General features: G+C 36.7%; 1 protein-coding gene across 2 annotated transcripts in view; it reads left to right on the top strand.

Annotated features, from left to right (window-relative positions):
* The window catches only part of FAM174A (family with sequence similarity 174 member A), a 26394-nt gene extending 707 nt beyond the window's left edge, over window positions 1–25687 (top strand). Inside the window, exons 1-3 of one of the 2 annotated variants that reach the window (XR_005721008.1) lie at window positions 82–275; window positions 9680–9814; window positions 22906–25687. Coding sequence is in view for 1 of the 2 variants with exons in the window: in XM_040239748.1 (XP_040095682.1) it covers window positions 3–275; window positions 9680–9818 (412 nt within the window). In the remaining variant the exon portion in view is untranslated. Of the gene's footprint in view, window positions 1–2; window positions 276–9679; window positions 9819–22905 lie in introns of those variants that run through there. The other variant, XM_040239748.1, reaches the window with a different exon arrangement.

Genomic DNA, 25687 nt, shown 5'->3' with positions numbered 1-25687 from the left:
CCGCCGCCCGGGCCCTCCGCCCCCCGGCCCGCGGGCCGCGCTCCGGCCTTGGAAGCCGCGGGCTCGCGGGGAGCCGAGGGCGGCAATGGCAGCACGCCCGGGGCGGGGCCGGCCGCCGACGACCCCGGCGGGAAGGCGGGGGCCGGGGGTCCGGCGGGCGGCGTCCTGGCCGTGAGCCCCGATCCCGGCGACAAGCCCATGACCCAGCGGGCCCTGACCGTGCTGATGGTGGTGAGCGGCGCGGTGCTGGTGTACTTCGTCGTCAGGACGGTCAGGTGAGGCGAAGCCTCCGCGAGCCTCCCCGGCAGGCCTGAGGCGTGCTTATCTGCCGACCTCCTCCCACCCCCTCAGTCACGGTGCCTGCTGAGTGAGATTGTGACGAGGACGGTCTTGAAAGCCTGTGGTACCTTTGGGAGTGTTCAGACCGCCAAGTCCCTGCTGCCTCCCTTTTAATATGTAAACTATAAATTAGCACCGAACCTCTATATCAATATTTATTTGAGTAAATTGATAGTAATGCAGAATGATCTTTAAGGATGATTTATTTTATAAAATGTAAAAAAGAAGTTCTTTTAACAGCAGTTTCCTGCTGTTGACTTTTAACTTGCCACCATCGATTGTACCTTACGAAGTTTCTTGCTTTCCACCTTTTCTGAACCTGGAAACTGACAACTGCGTAGGTTCAGTCATTGTTAGAGTCCCCATTAGAAACATCTAGCATTCATTTTGCATGACACTAAATAATGGACATGAGTTTGAGTAAACTCCGGGAGTTGGTGATGGACAGGGAGGCCCGGTGTGCTGCAGTCCATGGGGTCGCAAAGAGTCTGAGCGACTAAACTGAAATAATATGGTGTGAAATGTTACCGATTTCTTGATATGGAAAACTGATACCTATGCAGCAAAGGAAAAAAAAAAATGTCATGATCCCGTTATAATGTTGAAGAGTATGTTTAATATCTTAACAACTATATATGATTTTAACTTTACAAAATTTGGATTAGTAAATGGGTAGACTTACTTTTTTTAAACTTCCAAAAAACTTTTCTAAAATGAATTCATCTGTAAATCTAAGTCATTCAGAAGCTTAAAGTTACAAATGAATAGTTTTTTGAGCTTATTCTTAATATAGAATGTTAGATTAGAGAATTACTTAAATTTCAGATTTGTTACAAATACGGACACTTAAACGACATCTTTCACTTTACCTAGGATAAAACTGACCTAGGAGAATAAAGTGATGTCCCACGATATATAATAATCATCACTGATTGTACATTCCATCATTTGTTTCGTTTGAACTTTTTTTCATGATGTTTGTGTCCAAATCTGTGATCAGCCTTTTGATTAAGTAAATCAGGTCCTTACATTGTACCACGTTATGAATAAGTAAATGACTATCACTTATTTTTCTACTCCCTTTAATGCCTTATCAAGTAGGAAAGGAATTATATAGGTCAATTAGTGATATTTTATATTGTCGTAAGTAACTTTCACTTGATACGTTCTGTTGTTACAGAAGTAAAGTTATTTTATGGCATGAATCATGGTATTATAACATTCCAACTATGTAATGAGACCGATTTGGAAAAATCATAATAAAGCCTCTTTAATTGAGTTGGGGACCACCTCTGAAGAGCTGAAATGCAGAGCTAAGAACTTACTGTTAGAAGAAGCCAAGTGAAGAGCTAAGGAAGCACTAGGTAGTTCCCTCCTATTTACTGCAGTAGAGGTGGTTGTGTGGGAATGTACTGGTTTGTTCTCCAAATTATTTCACTTTTTTTCCCCCCTATAACTGCCTACCTTCAACCATTTCATATATTTCTTTAAATGGATTTACTTAAAAAAGTTTCCTTTTAAACATACTTGTTTATTATTTTGTGAGTGAAAAACATAATTTAAGCGAACATTCCTTGGCTTAAATAACTAACTGAAAAAGTACAGCGTAACAGGGAACCCTGGAGGGTGGTAGGGTTCTCTGAGACCTGTTCAAGTATCTGCAGTATTGAAACTATTTTCAAAATAATACATTCCCTTATAAGTTTATGACTTCCCTGGTGGCTCAGACAGTAAAGCATCTGCCTACAATGCCGGAGACCCGGGTTCAATCCCTGAGTTGGGAAGATCTCCTGGAGAAGGAAATGGCAACCCACTCCAGTATTCATGTCTGGAAAATCCCATGGACGGAGGAGCCTGGTAGGCTACAGTCCATGGGGTCGCAAAGAGTCAGATATGACTGAGTGACTTCACTATATAGGACCCAAGAAGTTTATTGATAATAGTTTCAAATTCCACAGTGCAGCTAACTCATAAGAAACTACCTCTTGTCGCATTTTGGTGTTCTATCAAAAAAAAAAGGTTAACACCAGAATCTGAAAAGCTATTAAAATGTACCTTCATTTTCCAAGCTCATATCTACTGTACCTGGATTTTCTTCACATCCTTCAACTAGACAACGCATAGCAAATGATTGAAGGCTGAAGCGGATATGAAAATCTAGCAGTTTTCTATTTTTCTAATTTCTCTCTTTTCATCTCGTTCTCTCTATTTAAGCCAGACATTAACAAAATTTGAAAAAAAAATCTAAATCTGTGCCATTTTCACCTTTGTTGGTTTTCTTTTTGACAATATATTTTTCACAAAAAGCTATGTTAATTGTAGTGGATTTATTATAATTTTAAAAAGCAAATGGTATTTAAAATTTTCTTAGGTTTAATTAATATATTAAGAATTTATATTTATAATCCACATAATTATAAGCTATTCAGGGTCTTAAATAATTTTTAAGAATCTAAAGCAATTTTAAGATCAGATGTTTGAAAATCACTAGTGGAAACATTATTTGAGCTGCCATAGTATTGGTTCACAAAACCCAGCAAATCCAGGCCCACTTTTTATTAAAGAGAAAGCTAGAAAATGTTCATGAGGTGTTACAGGCATATAACCACCAAACTGAAACTTTCTTCTTGATATGAAAAAAATATTAGAAGAAAATTGAGCAGTAATTATTCTTCTCAACATGTAATTGTTATTTAATACTGTATATTTCCCATATAGCATTGGAGTACCCTAAGTATTGTTTCATACACAAAATAAATGATGAGTCTGATGATTGATCTTTTTTAATTTTGCTTCTACCTTATTTTTAATCTTAACATATAAATATTTCTTGCCATGGATTTTCCATCTTCATTTCTGTAAAGCTTATAAGGGTACAGTCTTTTCAGTCTGATTCTTTTGGATGAGTCACTAACATTGTCTGTTAACAGCTAAATTCTGAATCTATGGCTAAGAAAAATTGGACTCTAACTAGCATCTAGTACATTCAGGCCAACTCCTAAATATAGTTGGCCACCTGATGTCCAACTTGATTGATGCTAACAGTGTCTGGGCAATGTTCAGAACAGAACTCATTCTTTTTGCTTCCAGATTATGAAAATCATTTATTTTGATAAATATCCATTTTGACTCTCCACTTCCAAAATAGGTGTGGCAACACAGCAGCAGCATTTATTTGTGCCAACAGGGAAGAATGGGCCAAAAATCATCCTTTTGTTAACTGATATGAGAAAACACTGAGAATATTTTACGTGTAAAGTACTTGAACTCCATAAAACTTACATACTGTTTTTAATCTAATTCAGTTATTAAGAATGTGTAACTAGAAGTAACTTCCCCTCTGAGTCTAGAACTATTCCAAAGAAAAATTAGATTCTCTCTGTAGAAACTGTGATATATATATAGAAGGAATAAAATAGGCTTCCTAAGATTAGTATATAGTGTTTATGAAAAGAGACTCGTTGTATGTCTTATTCTCTATTATATCTGCAGTGCTGAACATTATGTACAAAATGTGGTAGGCACTGGGTAAGCAGTTGCCCAATATATGAGCATTCTTGGTTCTTAATCAGGGATCAGAGTGGGTCTAGGGAATACTCAAAAACCTCAAAACAAAGGCTGTTTACAAATCATTATTTAGCTAAGGCTAAGTACAGTGTTTGCATTCAGGCATTAACTAAATGAACTGGGTTTGATTACACTGAGAAACGTTTGGGTAGGGAAAACAGTTATTTTATTAGACTTTTCAAAGGAAATAACATTTTCCATCTCCTGTGTATTTTTCCTTTAATACTTCCTTCCAATATTAAAGGAATATTAGGTTACTACTTCTATTAGTTACTATTTTAATTAAACACATAGAATGACCTCAGCTAACTTAAACTAAAGGGAATTTCCTGGAAGAATATTGACATCTCAGAAAGTCAAAATGCAACAATTAGAACCAGACATGGAACAACAGACTGGTTCAAAACTGGGAAAGGATTATGTCAAGGCTGTATATTATCACCCTGCTTATTTAACTTATATGCAGAGTACATTAGGCAAAACACTGAATCACAAGCTGGAATCAAGATTGCCGAGAGAAATGTCAATAACCTCAGATATGCTGATGACACACCCTTATGGCAGAAAGTAAAGAGGAAGTAAAGAGCCTCTTGATGAAGGTGAAAGAGGAGAGTGAAAAAGCTGGCTTAAAACTCAGCATTCCAAAAACTAAGATCATGGTATCCAGTTCCATCACTCCATGGCAAATAGATGGGGAAACAGTGAGAGACTTTTATTTTCTTGGGCTCTGTAATCACTGCAGATGGTGACTGCAGCCATGAAATTATGAGACATCTGCTCCTTAGAAGAAAAGCTATGACAGACCTAGACAGTATATTAAAAAGCAGAGACATTCCAACAAAGGTCTGTCTAGTCAAAGCTATGGCTTTTCCAGTAGTTATATATGGCTGTGACAGTTGGACCATAAAGAAGGCTGAGCACCGAAGAATTGATGCTTTTGAACTGTGGTGTTGGAGAAGACTCTTGAGAGTCCCTTGGACTTCAGGGAGATCAACATGTCCATCCTAAAGGAAAACATTCCTAAATATTCTTTAGAGGGACTTGATGCTGAAGCTGAACCTCTGATACTTTGGCCACCTGATGTGAAGAGCTGACTCATCAGAAAAGACATTGATGCTGGGAAAGATTGAAGGCAGGAGGAGAAGGGGACGACAGAGGATGAAATGGTTGGATGGCATCAGTGACACAATGGACATGAGTTTGAGCAAACTCTGAGAGATAGTGAAGGACAGGGAAGCCTGGTGTGCTGCAGTCCATGGGGTCACAAAGAGTCAGACACAACTGAGGAACTGAACAACAACAAAGTCAAAGAGCAACTGGAGATTCACAGAAACTAAGTCAGTTTAGGAGAGGAGACACTGAAATACCACAGAGGTTTCTTGGCAGGAACAGTCCACTGTGAAGGTATGCAGTAGTTTTCAGTCTCTTTGTCTCTTAGTTTAGGAGTCAAATTCCACAGAAGGACAGGTGAATTAAGTCCTGGGAAAGAAGGGCCTGGTTTGGCCACAGTCCATGTGGTTGCTTTGGATAAGACGAAGCAACTAAGCAACAACAACAGGGCTGGGATCAGTTGCTGTCTAAGCAAAATCATGGTTCTGTTAAGGCAGAAGTTTCCTTCAGGATAAATAAAAAGCCAGTAACTGTTGCGGTGTTCAAAACTAAGAAATGGCCTAACCAGAAGTACATAAATGCACTTGTTATTGCTAGTAGCTACCAAGTTCTTACTTTTTACCAAGAAAGGATGAACCAGAAAATGCAATTCACTTAAAACAATATATCCAGTCTAGTATAATGTAAGGTGATTATGTTAGGGATCAGAGGACTGGTAGCTAACTTTGGACCTTGGTTAAAATTACTTTGAATCATATAGGAAAACAATACAGCCTAATGTTTAAGAACCCAGACTTCGGAATAAAATTGCTGGATTATTTGCTCTACTATTTATGGTCCCAAATTTAATTTTTTCTAAGGTCTGACTTTCTATGTTTAGAATAAGGATACTTAAAGGCTTGTGGTGAGGATTACCTCAGGTAGTGCTTGTAAGCTGCTTACCTCAATTGCCTGACTTATATGCACACCCAGGAAATAGTAATTATTTTTAGTGAATTTTTTTTGTATCTGCAATTTCAATGTAATATTTTGGTGGGGGTGTTCATGGTATTTTCTAAAATCTCCCTCATACCATACTCTTATATGAACTCTGAAACTATAATCTGCCAGAGGTTAGGTCTGACAAGGCTAGAGATGGGGTGGGGGCAATGAGAAAAAAGAATGGGAAATAAAGATGTGAGAAATTTCAGATAAAATAATTTTTGCTATATGCTGTATACTCTGTTGTCACGGACAACTGAAATTGTGGCTCACCAATTTTTATTTAGCTATGTCTCAGTGCAAAAACAAAATGAGTTCCAAAAATCATTGTTAGTCACTAATTCACCTTTTTGCCCCAAAGTACTCAAGGTAAATTTTATATCATTAGTTGTACCTTTATTAAAATTTACTCAGCTTTATCATTGTACCTGATCACATAGGAGAGTGCATGTATATAAAATATCCATTAAATACTATATTCCTCAGTCTAGTTTTGAATGATAAATAGAAGAAATTACTTAATAATATCCTACAGGCATTCGGTTAAAACAGGAAAATCAGATCAGTGCAGCAAGTTACAATGATTGCTTGTCTCCCTTTCACAGAGTAGTAAAACGAAATGGAGTTTTATTCTGTTGTGTTTATTTTATGTGGCATCATACATTTTTACATAAAACTTTATCAACCTTACTTTAGTACTTTAGCCTTATTTTTCTACTGTAGTTTTTACATGTTATTTAAACAGAAATGATTCTTACCAACCTGAGTATAATGAAACATTGAGGAATCTGCATTCAGTTGAGACAACTATTTGAATAATAACTTGAATATCTAGGAGGTATCTGATCAAGATCATTTACCCATGATTGCCATGTGATAAAGGAATATAAATCAATAGTATAAATCATACTGCTACTTTCTTTTGCTTTCTTAGGCTTACATATTTTCCTCTCTTCGCATTTAAAGTTCCATTTTTTTTTAAATTTTGTTTTTACTTTTATTTTACTTTACAATACTGTATTGGTTTTGCCATACATTGACATGAATCCACCACGGGTGTATACAAGCTCCCAATCCTGAATCCCCCTCCCACCTCCCTAAAGTTCCATTTTTTAAGACCCAACAAAATTTGTTTTCAGATTGCAATATGCATTTATTCTGTCTGGTAAAATAATGTACACATAATATAATGCTATATATGTAATTATTAACATATGTAGACAAGTTTGAGCATCGAGAGCTTAATGAAAATAATAATTTGTGGAGAGAACCACAACTGTTAAAATTGCATGAATTTTAAATCCTCCTGTACTCTTTTGTTCAAAAATAATGTACAGTGCATATTAGAAGTAGCCTTTTACTTAAGATTTCAATACATTTTTATATGTATTATATTTTACACTTAATGTTTATTAATATTTTAACTAGATGGTCCCTTGAATCAGCCCAATATTAAGGCTTCATAAGTGTTTCTGGCTTTCCCTGAGTACAGAAAAAAAAAAAAATCACTGCATATGGATGTATTGTATTTGATGTTTTTATGGCCATAAAGCTGCCATGACCACGTAGCCATTATTGCATATATCTTTGGACTTAGGAAAGATATTCTTAGGGGAGTCTCATTTTAAGTTTAAATTCTATTTTACAATATGTAGCTGTTGTTTTTTTAATTTGGCTTATTCTTGGGTGAATTAGTAACATTTCCTAAAATACAAAATTTATTTTAATTGAACTGCATTCCCCAATTTATTTTGTGCCAAAGAGTGTACTCTCTTTGCATCTGAAATAGGTTCTTATCAAATAGCTTGGATTCATGTTCAGAAGGTAGCATTTATATATGTTAAAAGACAGTAGAAGCTAGAATAAATAATAAAGTGTTCATAGCAATGCAGTCAAATGTTTACATGTTACACAGAAAAAGAAAAATAGCATTATTGGGCAGATTAGGTTATCCACTCATTGAAAGATTGGGAAATCATTCAAGGAATGATGATGATCTTGGAAATGGAGAAGAATGTCAGCTGAGATAATTATCAAAAGTCCTTAAGATCAACGTTCATATTGTTTCCTTTTTAAAGACTTGCTAAGGTATCCTGTGACTGATGATGGCCTGGTTATTAACATATTGACAGTTTAATGACCTGGAAGAATCTAGTTTATTTCCAAAAATAATTTCACATGGCTGAAACTGCAAGAATGTTTGGAAGGCCATATGATTTAGAAAACTGAACAACAGACTGGCAAATTAGAAGAGAAGAATGTAAAACCTTGTGTATTCTTAACTCATTCTTGTTTTCAGTTTTTAAAATCAAAGCAATGCATGCAAATGTTATTAAATCCTGTGATTCCAAAGGACCAATGAGGGTGCTCAGTCGCTCAGTTATGTTTAGCTCTTTGCAACCCCATGGACTGTAGCCCTCGAGGCTCCTCCGTCCATAGGATTATCGAGGCAAGGATCCTGGAGTGAGTTGCCATTTCCTACTGCGGGGGATCTTCCAGACCCAGGGATCTAATCTGTGTCTCTTGTATCTCCTGCATTGGCAGGCAGATTCTCTGCCACTGTGACCGATGGTGAGCTATAACTCCCCAAGTCCCTTGGACTGCAAGGAGATCCAACCGGTCCATCCTAAAGGAGATCAGTCCTGGGTGTTCATTGGAAGGACTGATGTTGAGGCTGAAACTCCAATACTTTGGCCACCCGATACGAAGATATGACTCACTGAGAAAGACCCCGATGCTGGGAAAGATTGAAGGCAGGAGGAGAAGGGGACGACAGAGGATGAGATGGTTAGATGGCATCATCAACTCGATGGACATGGGTTTGGGTGGACTCCGGGAGTTGGTAATGGACAGGGAGGCCTGGCGTACTGCGGTTCAGTTGAGTTCAGTCGCTAAGTCATGTCCGACTCTTTGCTACCCCGGGAACCACAACACGCCAGGCCTCCCTGTCTGTCACCAACTCCCGGAGTCCACCTAAACCCATGTCCATCGAGTCGATGATGCCATCCAACCATCTCATCCTCTGTCGTCCCCTTCTCCTCCTGCCCTCAATCTTTCCCAGTATCAGGGTCTTTCCAAGTGAGTCATATCTTTGCATCGGGTGGCCAAAGTATTGGAGTTTCAGCCTCAGCATCTGGGGTTCATGGGGTCACAGAGTCAGGCACGACTGAGCAACTGAACTGAACTGATGGATCAAGTAAGAAGCTTTTAAAAACACCCTGGGTGATTCTGATTAGATGCAGCCAAGATTGTAAGCTACCCAGCCTACAATTTGAATGCATGTATGCATATAGTTTCTTAGAGGGGCTGAAAGTTAAGAAGTAAGAAGGCCTAGAGGAGATGGGAGAAAGGCTAGAATAGAAGGCCTCAGTAAAATTATTGGACCAGAACAAAGATTTAAGAGATTATCTGTCAACATTATCAGCTGACAGAGAAGAAAGTTTCAGTCAGAAGAAGTGATGGCACAGAGACATACAGGAGTATATTTTGTTTAAAAAGTAATCTAAAATAAATAAATAATCTTAAATGGTTAACTGGTTACATTTCTGAAATGTAGCCATTCTGATACTAAACACCTTCAGTGTAAGAAACTGGAATAATTTATTTTTAATTTACAAATAAGTATAAAATCCATACCACACACAGAAATAATTTTTATTCATTAGTGTTTTCTATTTAATAGGATGAGAAGAAGAAACCGAAAGACTAGGAGATACGGGGTTTTGGACACTAACATAGAGAACATGGAATTGACGCCTTTAGAGCAAGATGAGGAGGAGGAGGAGAACACATTGTTTGATGCCAGTCATCCTCGAAGGTGAGTGTGGAGCAGTTTAAAGTTAAACTTCTTTTAACAGTTTTTATCCTAAAGGATGAGTTTTGGGTTCTGTTTAATGAAGTTTTTTGTGCTACCCAAGCAGAAGCTCACATTCACTTTGCTTTGCTAAAATAGTTGTGTACGATAGAATACCATCCCCCGGAGACGTCACTACTGCAGGTCTCCTTGTGGCGCCTCCTTCCTTTTCGCTGCTGCATGAAGATAATCCTCTGTGTGTGTATGTGCACGTGGCGGGGGCGGGGAGGTTCTGGGAGGTGTCGAGGGAGATTAGTAAAGTTGATTTTCCTTTTGCATTCTGAAAATATTTTGGTTTTAGTCTTTGTTACTTTATTTGTAATCAGCGTTTTTGGCAAAATTGTGGGGCTAATGGTCAGCGGTCTGATACTGTGGCTATTATGTCTGTCCTTATATCTGTTCTCACTGAGTTAAGAGCTTTCCTAAAAGGTTTGGATAAACAGAATTACATGGATATAGTCTAGTTTCAGTGCAGATGGCATGAGGAAGGGAAGCAGTAAAGTTTCCGCTCAATAGGGAAGGCCATGTTGGAATAGACGAGGCATTATTTGGGTGAAGAAAAACCAGCATCCAGAGTGAGGTACATATATAGAAAGAGTAATAGAAATCTGGGGTTTAAAAAAGACTCAACAAAAATTGAATTATTAACTCAAGTATACATGAGCTGTGATGATGTGGGGACATAACTGAGCGACTGAGCACACTCATTGGTCCTTTGGAACCACAGGATTTAGTAACATTTGCATGCATTGCTTTAATTTTAAAAACTGAAAACTTAAGAATGAGTTAATACTACTCAGCTTTTAGGTGCTGGTAATTAATTCACTTAATAAAAATATATTCATAAAATGCCATAGTAATAGTAGAGTCTAGATGTATAAGTGTGAGCCAAACAACTGTATTTGCTCATTAGCAATTCTGTATCTTAGTGAAAATAAACATGAATAAAATACATTAAAATGTATTTATTTAGAACATTCTAAGGTTTATTTAGAACATTCAGATATACCCCCCGAAAAGCCCTTATATTGGCTATAAAGTACTGTACATTTCCCATTAAGTCTAATATTACCAGTTATTAACTGTTTGCTTAGGTCAGATGAAGTTGCTCACATTCATTTAGGAACCATTGTCTGTAACAGATATTTATCTTTACATACTAGCATGACAGTAGGAGTCATTTTGAAATACTGTTGGGAACTGAGAATGAGCAAACAGCTCATCTTTTCTCTCCTCTTGGGCTCATGCTACAGAAGGTGCTCACTGAGTAGGATTGGGGGGCAGAGTCTCACCTTTGTATAATTATTTTCTTTTAATCTTCTGCAAAGTTTTTAATATATTTTAAAAGTGTAGTATTTGTTATGTTTTAAAAACTTCAGTGCATATGAGGTACCTCTTTCTGCACAAACACAGAAAGGGAACACAGAAAAGGAAGTTGTTGACTTAGGAAGTCAGGGTTGTTTCCAAAGAGGAACTGAACTTGAAGCCTAGCTTGTCTATTTCAAGTGTGCTTGACTCAAGACAAAGGTTGTTACAGTCAGCAACAACAACCCAGAGTTTGTAGTTGTGAGAGATGATAGTTTATTCAGAAAGTGAGCAGCAGGAAATGTCTAGAATGCATTCTGTTGTATGTGCATGTGTATTTATATGTGCAACATGTTACATGTGGGTATCCCCTGTGACAAGTCTTGGGATGGTGCCAGGTTTTTTGGTTGTTGTCTTTTTTCTTTTTTTTTAAAGGAGTTTGTTATCCTGCTGTTGTTACTGATACTGTTTGGCTAGAGTGTATATAATCAAATAATCAGATGTGTGTTGAAGAATGAGACCTCTTGTCTAGTGGGAAAAGTGGCCTAGGAGAGATCAAGAGGGGCAGAAGCAGGGAAGGTGGGAGGGATATAAGAAGGCAAGAGTTTCCATGAGATGTTGTCACCCACAGCAATCTCTTACTCTGCGTCTTACCTCATCACAGGCCTCTCTCTCCTATTTATCTTCCATATACCCCTATTTTCATGAAGCTTGCATTCCGTCAGGGAGCTAAACATGAGTCAGAGTTACAGAAACAGAGAAAGAGGAAGAACAGGATGATGTGGGGATATATAGTAGGGTCGCAGAAACAAATGATCCAAAAAAACCTCTTGGAAGTGACAGGTAAATTGAGACTTGAAACATGAATAAAAATTAGCTAAGTGAAGGGTGGCTGGAGGGGCTGGAGTTGGAGAGAGAGCTGCAGTCACAGAGAATCAGAAGCAACAGAGTAAAGTATATTCAGGGAACTGAAAGAAGTGTATACTATATTAGTATGTATGAAAGAAATGAATGGGTGAATGAATGATTTTTGAGCTTTGAATGTAAAAGGCAGAACAATAAATTAGAAGGCAGATTGTGATCCATGTTAAATCAGTTACAAATTATTCTACAGGTTGCAAAAAGCCACTTGGAAAATTTTAAGACAGGGAAAACATAATGAAAGCTATATTTTGAAGATAACTGTGCATAAATTGGAGGAAGATTATGATAAACAGCAAGGGGACCAGGAAAAAGATCAGTTAGATGATATACATACATTGGAGAAGTTGAGACTTCGCTGATGGTACAGCAGTTAAGACTCCACCCTCCCAATACAGGGGAGCCTATGTTCAAGCCCTGGTCAGAGGACTAAACCCTACATGCCACAATAAAGACCTGGAGTGGCCACATAAATAAAATATATATATATATATATTTGTTTTTTTTAGAATAGAGAAATAGAGTAGAGTGAATTATTCAAGAGGCTTTGAAAGATACTGTCAACAGGATTTAAGTATTCTGTTTAGAAGGTGAAGGATAGAGAAATGGAAATACTGGATCGGCTAAGACATTTGTTCAAGCCGAACAAAAAACCCAATAATAATGGAGATGCAAGTTTTGGGAATAATGATAATTATCAATGATGATTGATAGTGAAATAAGCTTGAATTTCTTAATGTTGTGATACCATTTACTTAAAAGACTTGGGAAAAACTTATGCATATATCTGGATTAAGTAAGGAGGACAGCACGTCATTAAGTGTGCTTGTGAGCTGTGCTTGGCCGCGCAGTCGAGTCTGACTCTTTGCCACCCCGTGGACTGCAGCCCGCCAGGCTCCTCTCTCCATGGGATTCTCCAGGCAGGAACACTGGAGTGGGTTGCCATGCCCTCCTCCAGGGGATCTCCCCAACCCAGGGACTGAACCCAGGCTTCCCACATTGCAGGCTGATTCTTCCATCATCTAAGCCTCATCCGTCCAATAAATCAGTGATACAGCAACTAGTTCATACAGCAATTTTTTAATGCTTGGCACTAGTCTAGGGGCTTGGGTCACATTAAAGCAACAAAACAGAAAAGAAAAATTTTAAATATCCTGAGTTTGTAAAGCTTACCTTCCAGTGGAGAATAGGTGAGATTTGGGGACTGACATTTCATTTTCATTTTTTACTTTTTATTTTATATATTTCTATGTTGTTGGATTTTTTTTCTTCAAAGAGCCTGTGTACATGCATTATTTAATCCCCCCCCACCTTGGGAATAATTTCAATTCTATAGAAAAGTTATAGGAATAAAAATATTACAAAAAGTACCCTAAATTTTTAATCTGGAGTCAACCTATCTTTAACAGTTTATTTCATTTGTTCTCTTATGTTCTCTCTTTCCCAGTCATCATGATACAGAAGAATGCATCCCTCTCATTTTATATATAAGTGATTTTCTGATATTTCCTCATTATTAGATTCAGAGTTTGTATTCTTGGTGGAAATACTCCGTACATCTTTCTGCATCCTTTTCAGGACATCGTTATCTGCAGACACACAGTGCTCACCTGTCTTTCAGTAGCAGTGGTAATTGTGATGTACCTCTTCAAAATTTTGTCTAATTTTCCAATATGTACTTTTCTTCCCCCTTGCAACTACTACAAAGGCATTTTAAAATCACACAGTATTCTGCTCCTCATCAAAATTTCCCCTGAGATTTAGTACCCATTTGTCATTATTCTTGCCTGATTTAATCTTCACCATGATAGTTGTAAAATCATGATTTTCCAACTTCAACATTTCCTCCATATTTACCGTTTAGCACTGACATGTACTGTTAGCAAGAGCTTATCCTTGTTTCTTCTTTATCTATCTATATATCTGTCTATCACTGGCAACCCACTCCAGTACTCTTGCCTGGAAAATCCCATGGACGGAGGAACCTGGTAGGCTATAATCCATGGGGTCGCAAACAGTCGGACACGACTGAGCAACTTCACACTACGCTACACTACTACTGTCTATCTTATTGACTGTAAAGGTTCATGGTTTTCTCTTTCTTCGAAGGTTTATAATTCATTGATGTAGTTGCTGGTGGAGGCTTATTCAAGCTGATTTCTGTGCCCCTGTGACTTGCTCCCGTTTTTTTTTTAAGAATTTCCTTACATTCTGGCCTAACAAGGCATTCCAGGCTCATTTTGTATCTGCACCAGACGTGGAATCAGCCATTTCTCAAAGGAGCCCTGGTTCCTTTGGGTACTAGCTGAGCTCTTTGCTACCAGACGTCCTTCAGCAGACAAGTCTATGAATGTATATATAACACTTAAACACACACATATGTGCCCTTATACATGCATGAGTGTATGTGTGTGCACATACTTAGTTGTGTCTGACTTTTTGTGACCCCATGGACTGTGACCCACCAGGCTCTTCTATCCGTGAAATTTTCCAGGCAAGAACACTAGAGTGGGTTGCATTTCTTGCTCCAGTATCCATGCATATTTGCATAATGCGCATACTTTATATACTATTACCTCACGCCTCCCATTCTGCCATTCAGGTCTGTCCCCACTGGGTTCTTTCTTGCTTTCTTCCTTTTCCATAGTGACACTTTTCTTGTTCATTGTGTTAAGAATGACTTCCAGCAACATCCTGGCTCCCAACAACATCGACACATTTACTTACTGCTCAATCTTATAATAAAACTAATACTGTGTCAGAATCACTTAGCATATACAGTAGACAAACGTACTACTAAGAGTTAGGATTTGTTTGCAGTTTTTTCCTCACAACCTCATCCTGCCCAGAACTGAGAGTAGTCAGGTATTATAAGTGATTTGGCTTAGTTCTTTTTTTTCCTCCCCTTTCAGTGTTTTCTCCCTTTAAGTCATTTGTTTGCTTCTGTTCTAGATTTTTTTCTGCCTTTCCCATCTTTATTGTTTTGTTTTGAAAACAACTAACATGGCTCCAAAAGTAAAAACTAAACCAGAAAATTTTAAGAATACATAGCCACTCGCTCCAGGATACAGTCAGAGTAGTACTGCTCTCTTGATCCCTTCCACAATTCTTCCCACCTCACCCATTGTAGATGGTCAATTTCATTATTTTCTTGTTGGTCCTCTGTGATTCTTTGATGAAAGTTGGTTGGCATATATATTTCTTACCTTTCTGTCTCTTATACAGGATGTAGCCTATACTTTTATATTTTTTGATTGCACTTAATACTGAGTCCTGCTATGTAAGTTCCTAGAAATGTTCTTTTTCACAGCTGTGTAGTACTCCATAAGGTGTATGTATCATGGTTTTATTGAGTCAGTTGCCTATACTTTCATGTTTGGGTAGTTTCCATTCAATTATTTTGCAGTTGCAAGTTATCCAGAAGTGAATGACCCTGCACATAGATATTTTTGTATTGTTGGAGGTGTATGTTCAGGGTAAATTTATAGGAGTGGGATTTTTGTCAAAGAGTGTGGAGTCAGTTTTAACCATGAATACTGGAGGTTCCTGTGATATCCTAGAGGACGTAATAAATTGGATGGATTCATCTCTTCATTAAAAGCAATGATAAACTGTCTGCCATGTATCCCAAAGCACTCCACTAAGCTCCAGGGATAGTGGTGAACAAAAATGGATAAAATAGCCAGCCTCGTGCAGGTAACAATAGATATACTTCCATAGGCCAGGAATAAAGAACAAAGAAGTGTGAGCTAGAGTTGGGATTCCTGATTATTATTTTTCAGCCTTGCTAAAACCAGAGGCAAGACTCTTCTCTAGGCCTGACCTGCTTTTGTACCTTTCGAAGTGAGCAGTGAGATGGATGCATACTTCAGGGTGCCAAGAAGCAAAGGCTATTTTTTTTTTCTCCTTTTATTTTCTTCTTCAAACAATGTTAAATAATACCTACACTGATTTTAGATATCTGCTGTGATTTTTTTTTTTTCCAAAGTCTATGCACACATGGATCTCTTTCTGTCTCTTCACTTTGAGGAAGGTAGACTCATTTCTTTTCTCCTACTGGACAGAAGTTTCAAAAGCATTTAGATAGAGGTGTGTTTATATTTCTATTACCTTCTGTAACATAGAGATTATTTTCTGACGAGATATAATAGAGTAAAAACTCTCTTACTTCATTTGAGGTAGATTCAATAGGTAGGACTTTCTCTGGGTTTCAAAAGTTGGCACATGCGTGCATGCTCAGTTGCTTCAGTTGTATCCAACTCTTTTTGATACTATGGGACTGTAGCCTGCCAGGCATCTCTATTGTCAGCCAGAATCCATGAGATGCTTCAGGCAGGAATGCATGGAGTAGCGTGGTATGCCCTCCTCCAGGGGATCTTCCCGACCCAGGAGTCAAACCCACATACCTGTGTCTCCTGCATTGCAGGCAGATTCTTTATCCACTGAGTCACCTGAGAAGCCCTCCAGTGTTGGTGTCAGATATTAAACATGCTTTATGCCATCAATTTATTCAACATTTCCAATTTATCTCATGGAAAAAATGAACAGATCTCCTTCAACTTACTATGAAGTTATGTCTAGACAAAGCCATCATAAGTTGACAATATCATAAATTGAAGATGCATTTAATACATCTAACCTGAAAGTCAGCATTTAGCATAGCCTACCTTAAACATGCTTAGAGCACTTATATTAGCCAGAGCAGTGATATTAGCCTATAGTTAGGCAAAATCATGTAATGCAAAGTCATTTTATAGTGAAGTGTTGAATGTCACATGTAATTTGTTGAACATTACATTTAAAGTTTGGTTGTATGAGTACAGAATGGTTTTAAGTGTATCATTTGTTTACCCTCATGACGTCATGGCTGATTGGGAACTGTGGTTCCCTGCCACTGCCCAGCATCACAAAGGAGATCGTGCTAGCCTGAGAAAAGATCTCGTTGGATGATCTTCAATTCAAAATTGGGAGTATGGTTTCAACTGAATCCATATTGTTTTCCCATCATCATAAAATCAAAGACTTGTTAAGTCAAACTGTCCTAAGTGGGGACTCTTCTGTATAGATCCCATTGTGACTCACTTTAGTAACAGCTGATAATCATGGTTAATGCCATGATTAAAGCATTATTTTTAAAGGGAAAAATCAACACTTATATGGAGTGTATCACAAGGTCTTTGTAGACACTCAAAGAGGATTTTTACCAAGGGCTTCCCAGAGCAGTCATATAAATGGTAGAAAATCCAAGGGAATGAATGGTAGTGGTAGAGAGAATGTCTTCAGAGGGATAAGTTCAGGCACGGATCCTGTCACTGAGCCAGGAGGAAAACTGGAGGGAGTAGAGTAGCAGAACTATAATAGGTATAATTATAATAATCACTTAATAGTAAACGCCTACCTTAATGCAGGATGTACCAGACGCTGTACTAAGCTCCTTACATAACACGATGAATTCATCGAGACTGTCTTGCAGAGTAGTTTGTATTGCTTTCACTTTAAAGATAGGAAAACTGAGGCCCGCAGAGTTTAAATAATCTAGGCTTCTCTTCCTACTGCAATCCTCATTCCATTTTTTAAATATTTATATGATTTATACCCATAAAGAAAATAATTCTAAAGTCTGTTCATTCTGTCCTCTATACTAGCACACAGTAGTATTATTTGTTTTTCACATGGGGACCCCTATACTTGATCTTAGTGAAAAGGCTGAGAAATGATCAAATGGGACCCCTAAAATGAGGAATATAAATATTATTTGCCTGCTTTGTTAGTTGCAAAACAGAATCATATTATTCTGCAATAAAACTGCTGGTGATTCTTGTTGGAGCATCTCTTACTGATGCTTCCTTCATTGTTTAAGTGCTTTCTAAAATTGCTTCATCTTTATTTTCCAAACTCTATCTACAAAATAACAAGAAACAAGTCATTTTCAGAAAGGCAGATTAATTTCTTTACTTATGATTTAATCACAGTATGAAACTAGCCTTTCGTAGTCAATTCTTCCTGAGTGACTACAAAAGGATGTGGCTTTTAATATATCAAGATTTTAATAATGACTGTTGTTGGTGGTTAAATTTTGGAGTAATAATTTTTACCATTTCTTTGCATTAGATTGAACTATATGGAACTGCTACTATATGGTTTAATCTAAATCTCCTGAGAGAAGTTTATTTTTTCAAGTAATAAGATAGATCAGGCAGGGAGAAATCCAAGAACAGTACATCAGGGCTCTGGCTTCTATTCCCCCTGATCCTCCTAATTCTGTCTTCGTGTGTGAGCTTCATTTTTAGACCAGTAATAGGATGGTGCCAGCAATTCCTATAATCATGCCCTGAACAGTACTGTTCAGTGAAAGTTAGGGACCAACTATCTTGCGTCTCTTTCCTTAGGAATGAGAAAAGTCTCCCCAGAAACTCTGTTTAACAGAATTTTATTTTTGTTTTTCATATCATTGGTTATGTGATCATTGCTAAATTGAACCCTGGCAAGAAAAATGAAAATACCATAATTAGTTCAGAATTATCATCTGGGGTTGAATGTATATTAGAGAGTTAACCATCATTACCACTAGGTCTGGTTATTTAAGCTTTGAGGTTAATACAATCAAATTGGGAAAACTTGTACATACATGGGAAAAAATTTGCTATTGTTATCCTATTACGTCTAATTGTATATTAGACATAATTTCTTTTGGTTAGTGAAACATTTTACACAAAGGAATTATAAAACTAAACCACATACCAATGTTTTAACAATTGTGTAGGACATTTTAGCTCTCTCTGATAGAAACGTGATGAGAAATTAGAGACAACTATGTATTAACCAAAACTTACCTTTCATTTTCTAACAAGCAATTTAGAAATAAATATTCATAACCAGTCACAAAAATGTAGTTTTAAACATTACTTCATAACACAAAACAAGTGGAAATAATACCTTATTATTCTGTTTGATTTCTGCTGAAGAGTAAAGTTATTATTATTATTTTATAATGGTGTGGCTCAGACGGTAAAGTGTCTGTCTACAATGCAGGAGACCCAGGTTCGATCCCTGGGTTGGGAAGATCCCCTGGAGAAGGAAATGGCAGCCCACTCCAGGACTATTACCTGGAAAATCCCATGGACGGAGGAGCCTAGTAGGCTACAGTCCATGGGGTCGCAAAGAGTCGGACACAACTGAGCAACTTCACTTTCACTTTCACACTAAAGGACATTTTGACAGTCTTGGTTGACAGCTTTTAAAATACTTTTAAAATACTTGTATCACTTCAAGGCTATTCTAGTAATTTCTGCCATGTATGTAATTTAAAAAAAAACTCTAAATTTGCTTCTTAGCTCCTCTCTTCTGTGTCATTAAATTTAATACTGTATTATATGTGTTGGTTACATTTGTGCTCAGTGTTACTTGGCCACAGAATATTTTCTGGTTATTAACATTAGCATATCAGAATCAGGATGTGTGTTGACCAGAAGCTCTCATTTAAGAAGATCTTATTCAAACAGTTATCAAATTGAAAATAATCCTAATTTCTAAATCACTACTTTCAATGTGGAGCATAACATTTTATCAGAATAAACACTTAAAGTTATTCAAAGTAAATAGAGTATGTATAGGAATCTGTCAAAGTACTAATTTTTATTTTAGATAGCAGTTGGTATTCGAGGATGTCCAGTGGGTGTTACTAGTAAGATAGTCTGTACCTTCTCCACTTTGGGGGAACTATGCTGTCTTTGTTATTATTTAAACAGGTAGTTCGGAGAAGGCAATGGCACCCCACTCCAGTACTCTCGCCTGGAAAATCCCATGGACGGAGGAGCCTGGTAGGCTGCAGTCCACGGGGTCACTAAGAGTTGGGCACGACTGAGCAACTTCACTTTCACTTTTCACTTTCATGCACTGGAGAAGGAAATGGCAACCCACTCCAGTATTCTTGCCTGGAGAATCCCAGAGACAGAGGAGCCTGGTGGGCTGCTGTCTGTGGGGTCACACAGAGTCGGACACGACTGAAGCGACTTAGCAGCAGTAGCAGCAGCAAACAGGTAGTTAAAGAGAATGTTTGTGTAGGGTTTAGGGATTTTTTCTGAATGTTCTACTTTTCGGTGGACATTGAGCCTTAGAAGGAAATTTTGCCTTGCTCCAGTTATCATCGCAATGTCTTTATTGGTAAAGAACATGAAAATTTTGTATATTATTAAATGATTATATAACATTAAACTCTGTTTGGTAATGCTGTTTTCTCATCTCTTGACGTGGTCTAGAGGTGCCCTGTCTAATTTGGTAGCCACACTAGCCTTATGTGGCTTTTCAGAAATTTGAAATTTGACTAATGTGACCCAGGAACTGAATTTTTAATTTTCAGTTCAGTTCAGTCTCTCAGTCATGTCCAACTCTTTGTGACCCTATGAGCCACAGCATGCCAGGCCTCCCTGTCCATCACCAACTCCTGCAGTTTACCAAACTCATGTCCATGTTTTAATTTTATTGGGTTTTAACTGATTGGAGTTTTAACTTTAATTGCCAGATTGCTATTGTTTTAGACAGTACAGAGCTAGAACAAGTGTTAGACTGATCTAAAGTAATTCTGTCAAATGGAAACTCTTATAGAATAGCTGAATCACAAGTTTCTGTTCATATAACAGTTGATCTGTTTAATAAAATGCTTACTTACTGCTTTGGTTCAGGATTGTGTTCTGCTGTGATAGTCTGGGTCGCAGACTCTCTAAGGTATATGCTGGGCTGGATGGGCAATGCAGGCAGAGCTTGCCACCCATAAGGCTGACTTATATGGGTGGGATCGCAGGACAGTAAAGGGACAAGGATCTCAAGTTTATGAACAAAAGTCCTAAATGCAATTATTAAGGCATTAACCTTCCTGAGCATTCTCAGATAGTGTTCATTCTTTAAAATCCAAAGACATTATATCTTCTGTAAAAAGGACCAGGGAGAAAAAAAAAATCTAATATTTGCAAATGTGTTTAAATGAAGGAAAAACAATAATCTTGACTACACTAGGACAGTTTTTCCTTTCCAACTTGATTTGGTTTAATAGCTGCTTTGATAGTTTAGGATTTTCTGAGTTAGCTCCTAGGTCGTCCTTGAAAATGTCTTTTTTTATATTGTATCATTGCATACTGTTTAGAGACAGAACATTCTTGAAGCTTGAAAAATACCCAAACTGAGATTTCCGTAAAATGTATTATTACTACACATTTGCTTTACTTCATAGAAAAGCATGTGTAAGAATGCTTAAAATGCTTAAAATGAGATCTGCTCTCTCAAATGTTTAGGCACAGAATACAGTATTGTTAACCTTAGGTTCAATGTTACATAACAAGAACATCTCTGGAACATATTCATCTTGCATAATTGAAACTCCATACCTTTGAGTAGCAATTCCTCATTTCCCTCTTCCCTCAGTCCCTGGTAACCACCATTCTATTCTCTACTTCTGTTAGTTTGACTGTTTTTTAATACAAGTAGTGGAGAATCTAGAATCACTGAGACTCACAAGTTTTTCTCATATCATGAGAAGCCTGCAGAAGTTGGCTGCTGGCATCTGTTCAATGGCAGTTTGATGACAGGGTCTGTATCTGTATGGTTTTCCTAAAGCTTTATCCTAGTTATATGGCTGCTGCAGTACGCATTAACCCAAGTCACATCTGTCCTTTTATCAGGAAATCAGAATTTCTCAGAACCTTCCCTCCTTCCAACATAGTCACCCTACTTTGCTCACAAAAATAAATCAGTATTTTTATTAGCAAAGAGGAGATAATAGTTGTTGATCAGACAATTAAAATATGTCACTCTGACTATTCAAAGTATTTTCTGAAGGTTAAACTTGGCAGCTGGCCAGAGAGAATTGGCTTTGCAGGGGACCCTGAATGAATGCATGAATTCTGGGCAATTATTGTTCATGAGTACCAGGTTTTTTATTAACCTTCAATATGTATTTTTTAAAAAAGCTTAAATTTACCCTCAAAATATATTGGAATTTCCTTAGCTTATAATAACATAATCATTTAGAGATCTATTGTAGATTGCTTATTATGATTTAGATAAAACAGTAAGTTGGAAAAGAGTATTACTCATTCTCATAGGTATCTCCAATGAAGTTCTATATGTTAATGATGATTATAAAGGACAACTTATTAAGTTAGTAAAATCTGCATACCTTTGCTTTTGGTTGAATTAAATGCTTTCGGTTGTAATGGCTCTTATTAGCAAAAGTTCCTTAGCATCTGTGGTTTAGATTAAGTAGCAGTAAAGCCTGATGTAAGGTGTATAAAAATATTTGTGATGAAAATATAGCCTCAAATTACCATAAACTAATCAATAAGGTAAGAAAATAGGCACATTTACCACATCATATAATTTATAGAAAACCTTATCTTCTGTATGGAAAATTTTTATAACTGTATTATAAATATTAAAAGCATTTTTTTGATTGTTTCATTGAATATACTTCCAGGCCTGCAGTTTCAATTAATGCTACTTTCTGAAGGTTTAGAAATAGGATCTGTTAAGCATTGTGTTTATAGAAACGATAAATAAATAATTACATTGTATACTTGTCAAAGTTGTTCATGGTACCCACACTAGTTATGTATAAAATTCCTTTGAAAAAGTTAGAAGTATAATTTAAACAATAGTATTTGATATAATTAGTGTAGACAAAGTAACTATGTGTTTTATTAGTGCCCTTCATTATAATTTCCTTAGATTAAATACTTTCATTATATTCTGGCACTCCAAGTCTTTGGGGATATTTTAAAGTGTGTTTAAATTTGTTCCATATAAGCATTTATAGTATTTTTTTTTTTTTTTTGCAGATAAGAATGTGCCTTTTGATGAGAAAACTTCATCTTCTACAATGAAGAGCAGACTGTCTATGTTTAAGGAATAAAAAGCCACTTTATCAATGGGGGGTATTTAAGTTACATATATTATGATAACCTTCAATTTGTTGTTGCAATAAGTGTGTATCATTTGTTAGTTTTTCTCTGTATAGAAGTGCTCTTAATGGGCTCAGAGTTGTTGGGAGTAATTGTACTATAATAGAGATCTGAAAATTACTTTAAAGCAGTGTGTTTTCTGATCAGTTTCTCTTGTTTACCTTATTATTGTAAACGGTTTATGTACTAATCAGTTAATTTTATTTATATATGTGTGTGTGTGTATATATATATATATATTATTTATTTATTTTTTGGCTGGTTAAGGATTTTTTTTTTTTTTTTTCCTGGAACTATAAATCCCGGCAACCAACTGGTGTGTAACTTTACCAAGATGTATTTCCCATTTTTGTGGGGAAAAGAAGCCAAATTTATTATCTTGAGTTTGGGTTTTTTAAATAATAAAAATGTCTGTGTTGTGTGTAAAACAATAAATACTATTTAAAATTCTTTGAATGTGGTATAAACAAGATGTGTTTATACAGTAAACCCAAAGCTATAGATTTATATATTAGCATATGTATTTTATATGATTTCTTTAAAAATCTGTCCAAAAGTTACTGTATTTTAACAACTTCCTTGTTAAATTATGACACGATGTTGATTAGATATTTCAGAAACCAGTGAATTTCAAAGCCATTTAATTTATTTACAGTATTGTGAGAGAAGTACCAGTGAAAATGTTCCCATCACGTTATGACGTAGAAGAGGAAGGAATTAAAGTATGTGCATAGACTTTGGAGTCAGACCTAGATACAGAGACTAACCTCATTATCTCCTGAATGTGTAATTAACCCTACTGAGCTTCAGTTTTTCACATTCTAAAAACTAGAGGAGAACTGACAGGAAAAGTATGGGTCACGGACGCCTTTGCCTAGAGGGGCCATGAAGGTAATTTAAATGTGTGTGTCAGGACAGTCTAGTTGATACAGTAGTAACAGATGGTCCCCAGATCACAGTGGGTTACAGCAAAGATTTATCTCTCACTCACACTGCCCATTTGTTATGGACAGTGATTCTGCTCTTCATAGTGTTTTCTCCAGGGCTGAGCTGATGAAGAAACCTCAGCTTGGAATATTGCCTCGTAGCTAAATGTCCAGATGTGGTGAACTGCATGCTAGTTCATAAGCGTCTGCCCTGAAGTCGTATATTTCATTTCCATCTACATTTTATTCCGAAACAAACCCTGAAGCCTCTCTAGAGTTCAGCAAGGCAAGGACATAATCCACTAGCAATGAAGTAACTTGGAGATTTGACCAGTTAAAATGCCAAGTTAGTTTCTCCTATATGCTAACTGGCTTAGCACAGTGAGCCAAGTCCCCCCGATGTCAGTATATTTCTATGTATTATGTAAACAGAGACTAAAGAGAAAATATATTTCCTCTTCTAAAGGGATCAGCCTTTGTTCAGCTCCCACTAGTAGTTATTATGAGGAGCTATTTACACAGTGTTGATAAATACTTTAATTTCCGAAAGAAACCAAGCCTCCAGATTTCTAATATGAAGCTTCATCATTTAAAAATGTTATTATAACCAGATCATACCTAATGTTTTATGATATTTGAAAATCATTTACTGTAGTGTCTTAGAAATAGTGTTAATTCATTTAATTATTATAAACTTATTTTTGCATTAAAACTAAATGGAAGTAAGAATCAAATCTGTCAGAAAATAAGAAAACTAGCTATTAAGATAAAGAAATGATAATCTTCATACATGATCTCTAAGTTGGCGTTAAAGGGGATGTTACCAAATGTTTTAATATGTGGCAGCAGCTTTATTAGAAATATGCAGTTTCTCTAGGTTACTACTTTAAAAAGAATATCTTTTATTTGAGTATGAAATTCTGACATGTTTGTTAAAAATGCTTGTATTTGATTACTTTCATATAGTCATTCTTGTATTGCAAATCTACTATTTTAATCATCATAATAAGTTACTTTGATTAAAGTGCCAGATAGTATACCAAATTTTATTTAGCACACAATGTACATAAATTTTCATTAGAGGTATAGCAATCATGGTGATAATATGGTTAGGATTTTCACCTACAAAACTAAATGCACGTTGTAAAGTAGCTGGTGTTTGAAAACATGTTAGCTATTCTCCTTTCCCTTTTGTACTTCCTTTGGCTGTTTTATTAGAAAGAGCCTGACCTGATAATTAGAGATCAGTGGAAACTGGTGTAACTGCATTCATAGCTCAGGAGGGAAGTAAGTAGAGAAAAAGAACAGGTTTGGAGTAACTTGCCGATGTTACACCCTTGACCTGGAAGCCTGACCAGCCACTGCACGTGGCTGGAAAATCGCATCGCTTTTTGCCTGATTTCCCATAATTATTAGATATGTAAACACTACTGTGGAATCAAATGCTTGGCTTGAATACTCAACCTACACCTTGTCAGCTTCTCTCTAGCTCTGGAGTTTAGTTGTTTACCAAGGATATAATCTATTACCTTTTATCATCTATTCTGTTTTTCCTTCTTTTTTGCTATTTTAGTTGTAGTTCTATTCATTTTTGTTTGTTCAACATAGGTTTACCTAATGTACTTTTTAAAGTAAAACAGTAAAGGAAAAACAGTTTGTTTCTCTCATGTTGGAAGGTAGAACTTGTAAGGAAAACTACTGAAGGGATGAATATAGTAAAACAATCCATTTCA

This window comes from Oryx dammah, unplaced genomic scaffold (assembly GCF_014754425.2).
Source record: "Oryx dammah isolate SB20612 unplaced genomic scaffold, SCBI_Odam_1.1 HiC_scaffold_5, whole genome shotgun sequence".
In the NCBI taxonomy this organism is placed as follows: domain Eukaryota; kingdom Metazoa; phylum Chordata; class Mammalia; order Artiodactyla; family Bovidae; genus Oryx; species Oryx dammah.
This window is presented reverse-complemented; position numbering and strand designations above follow the sequence as displayed.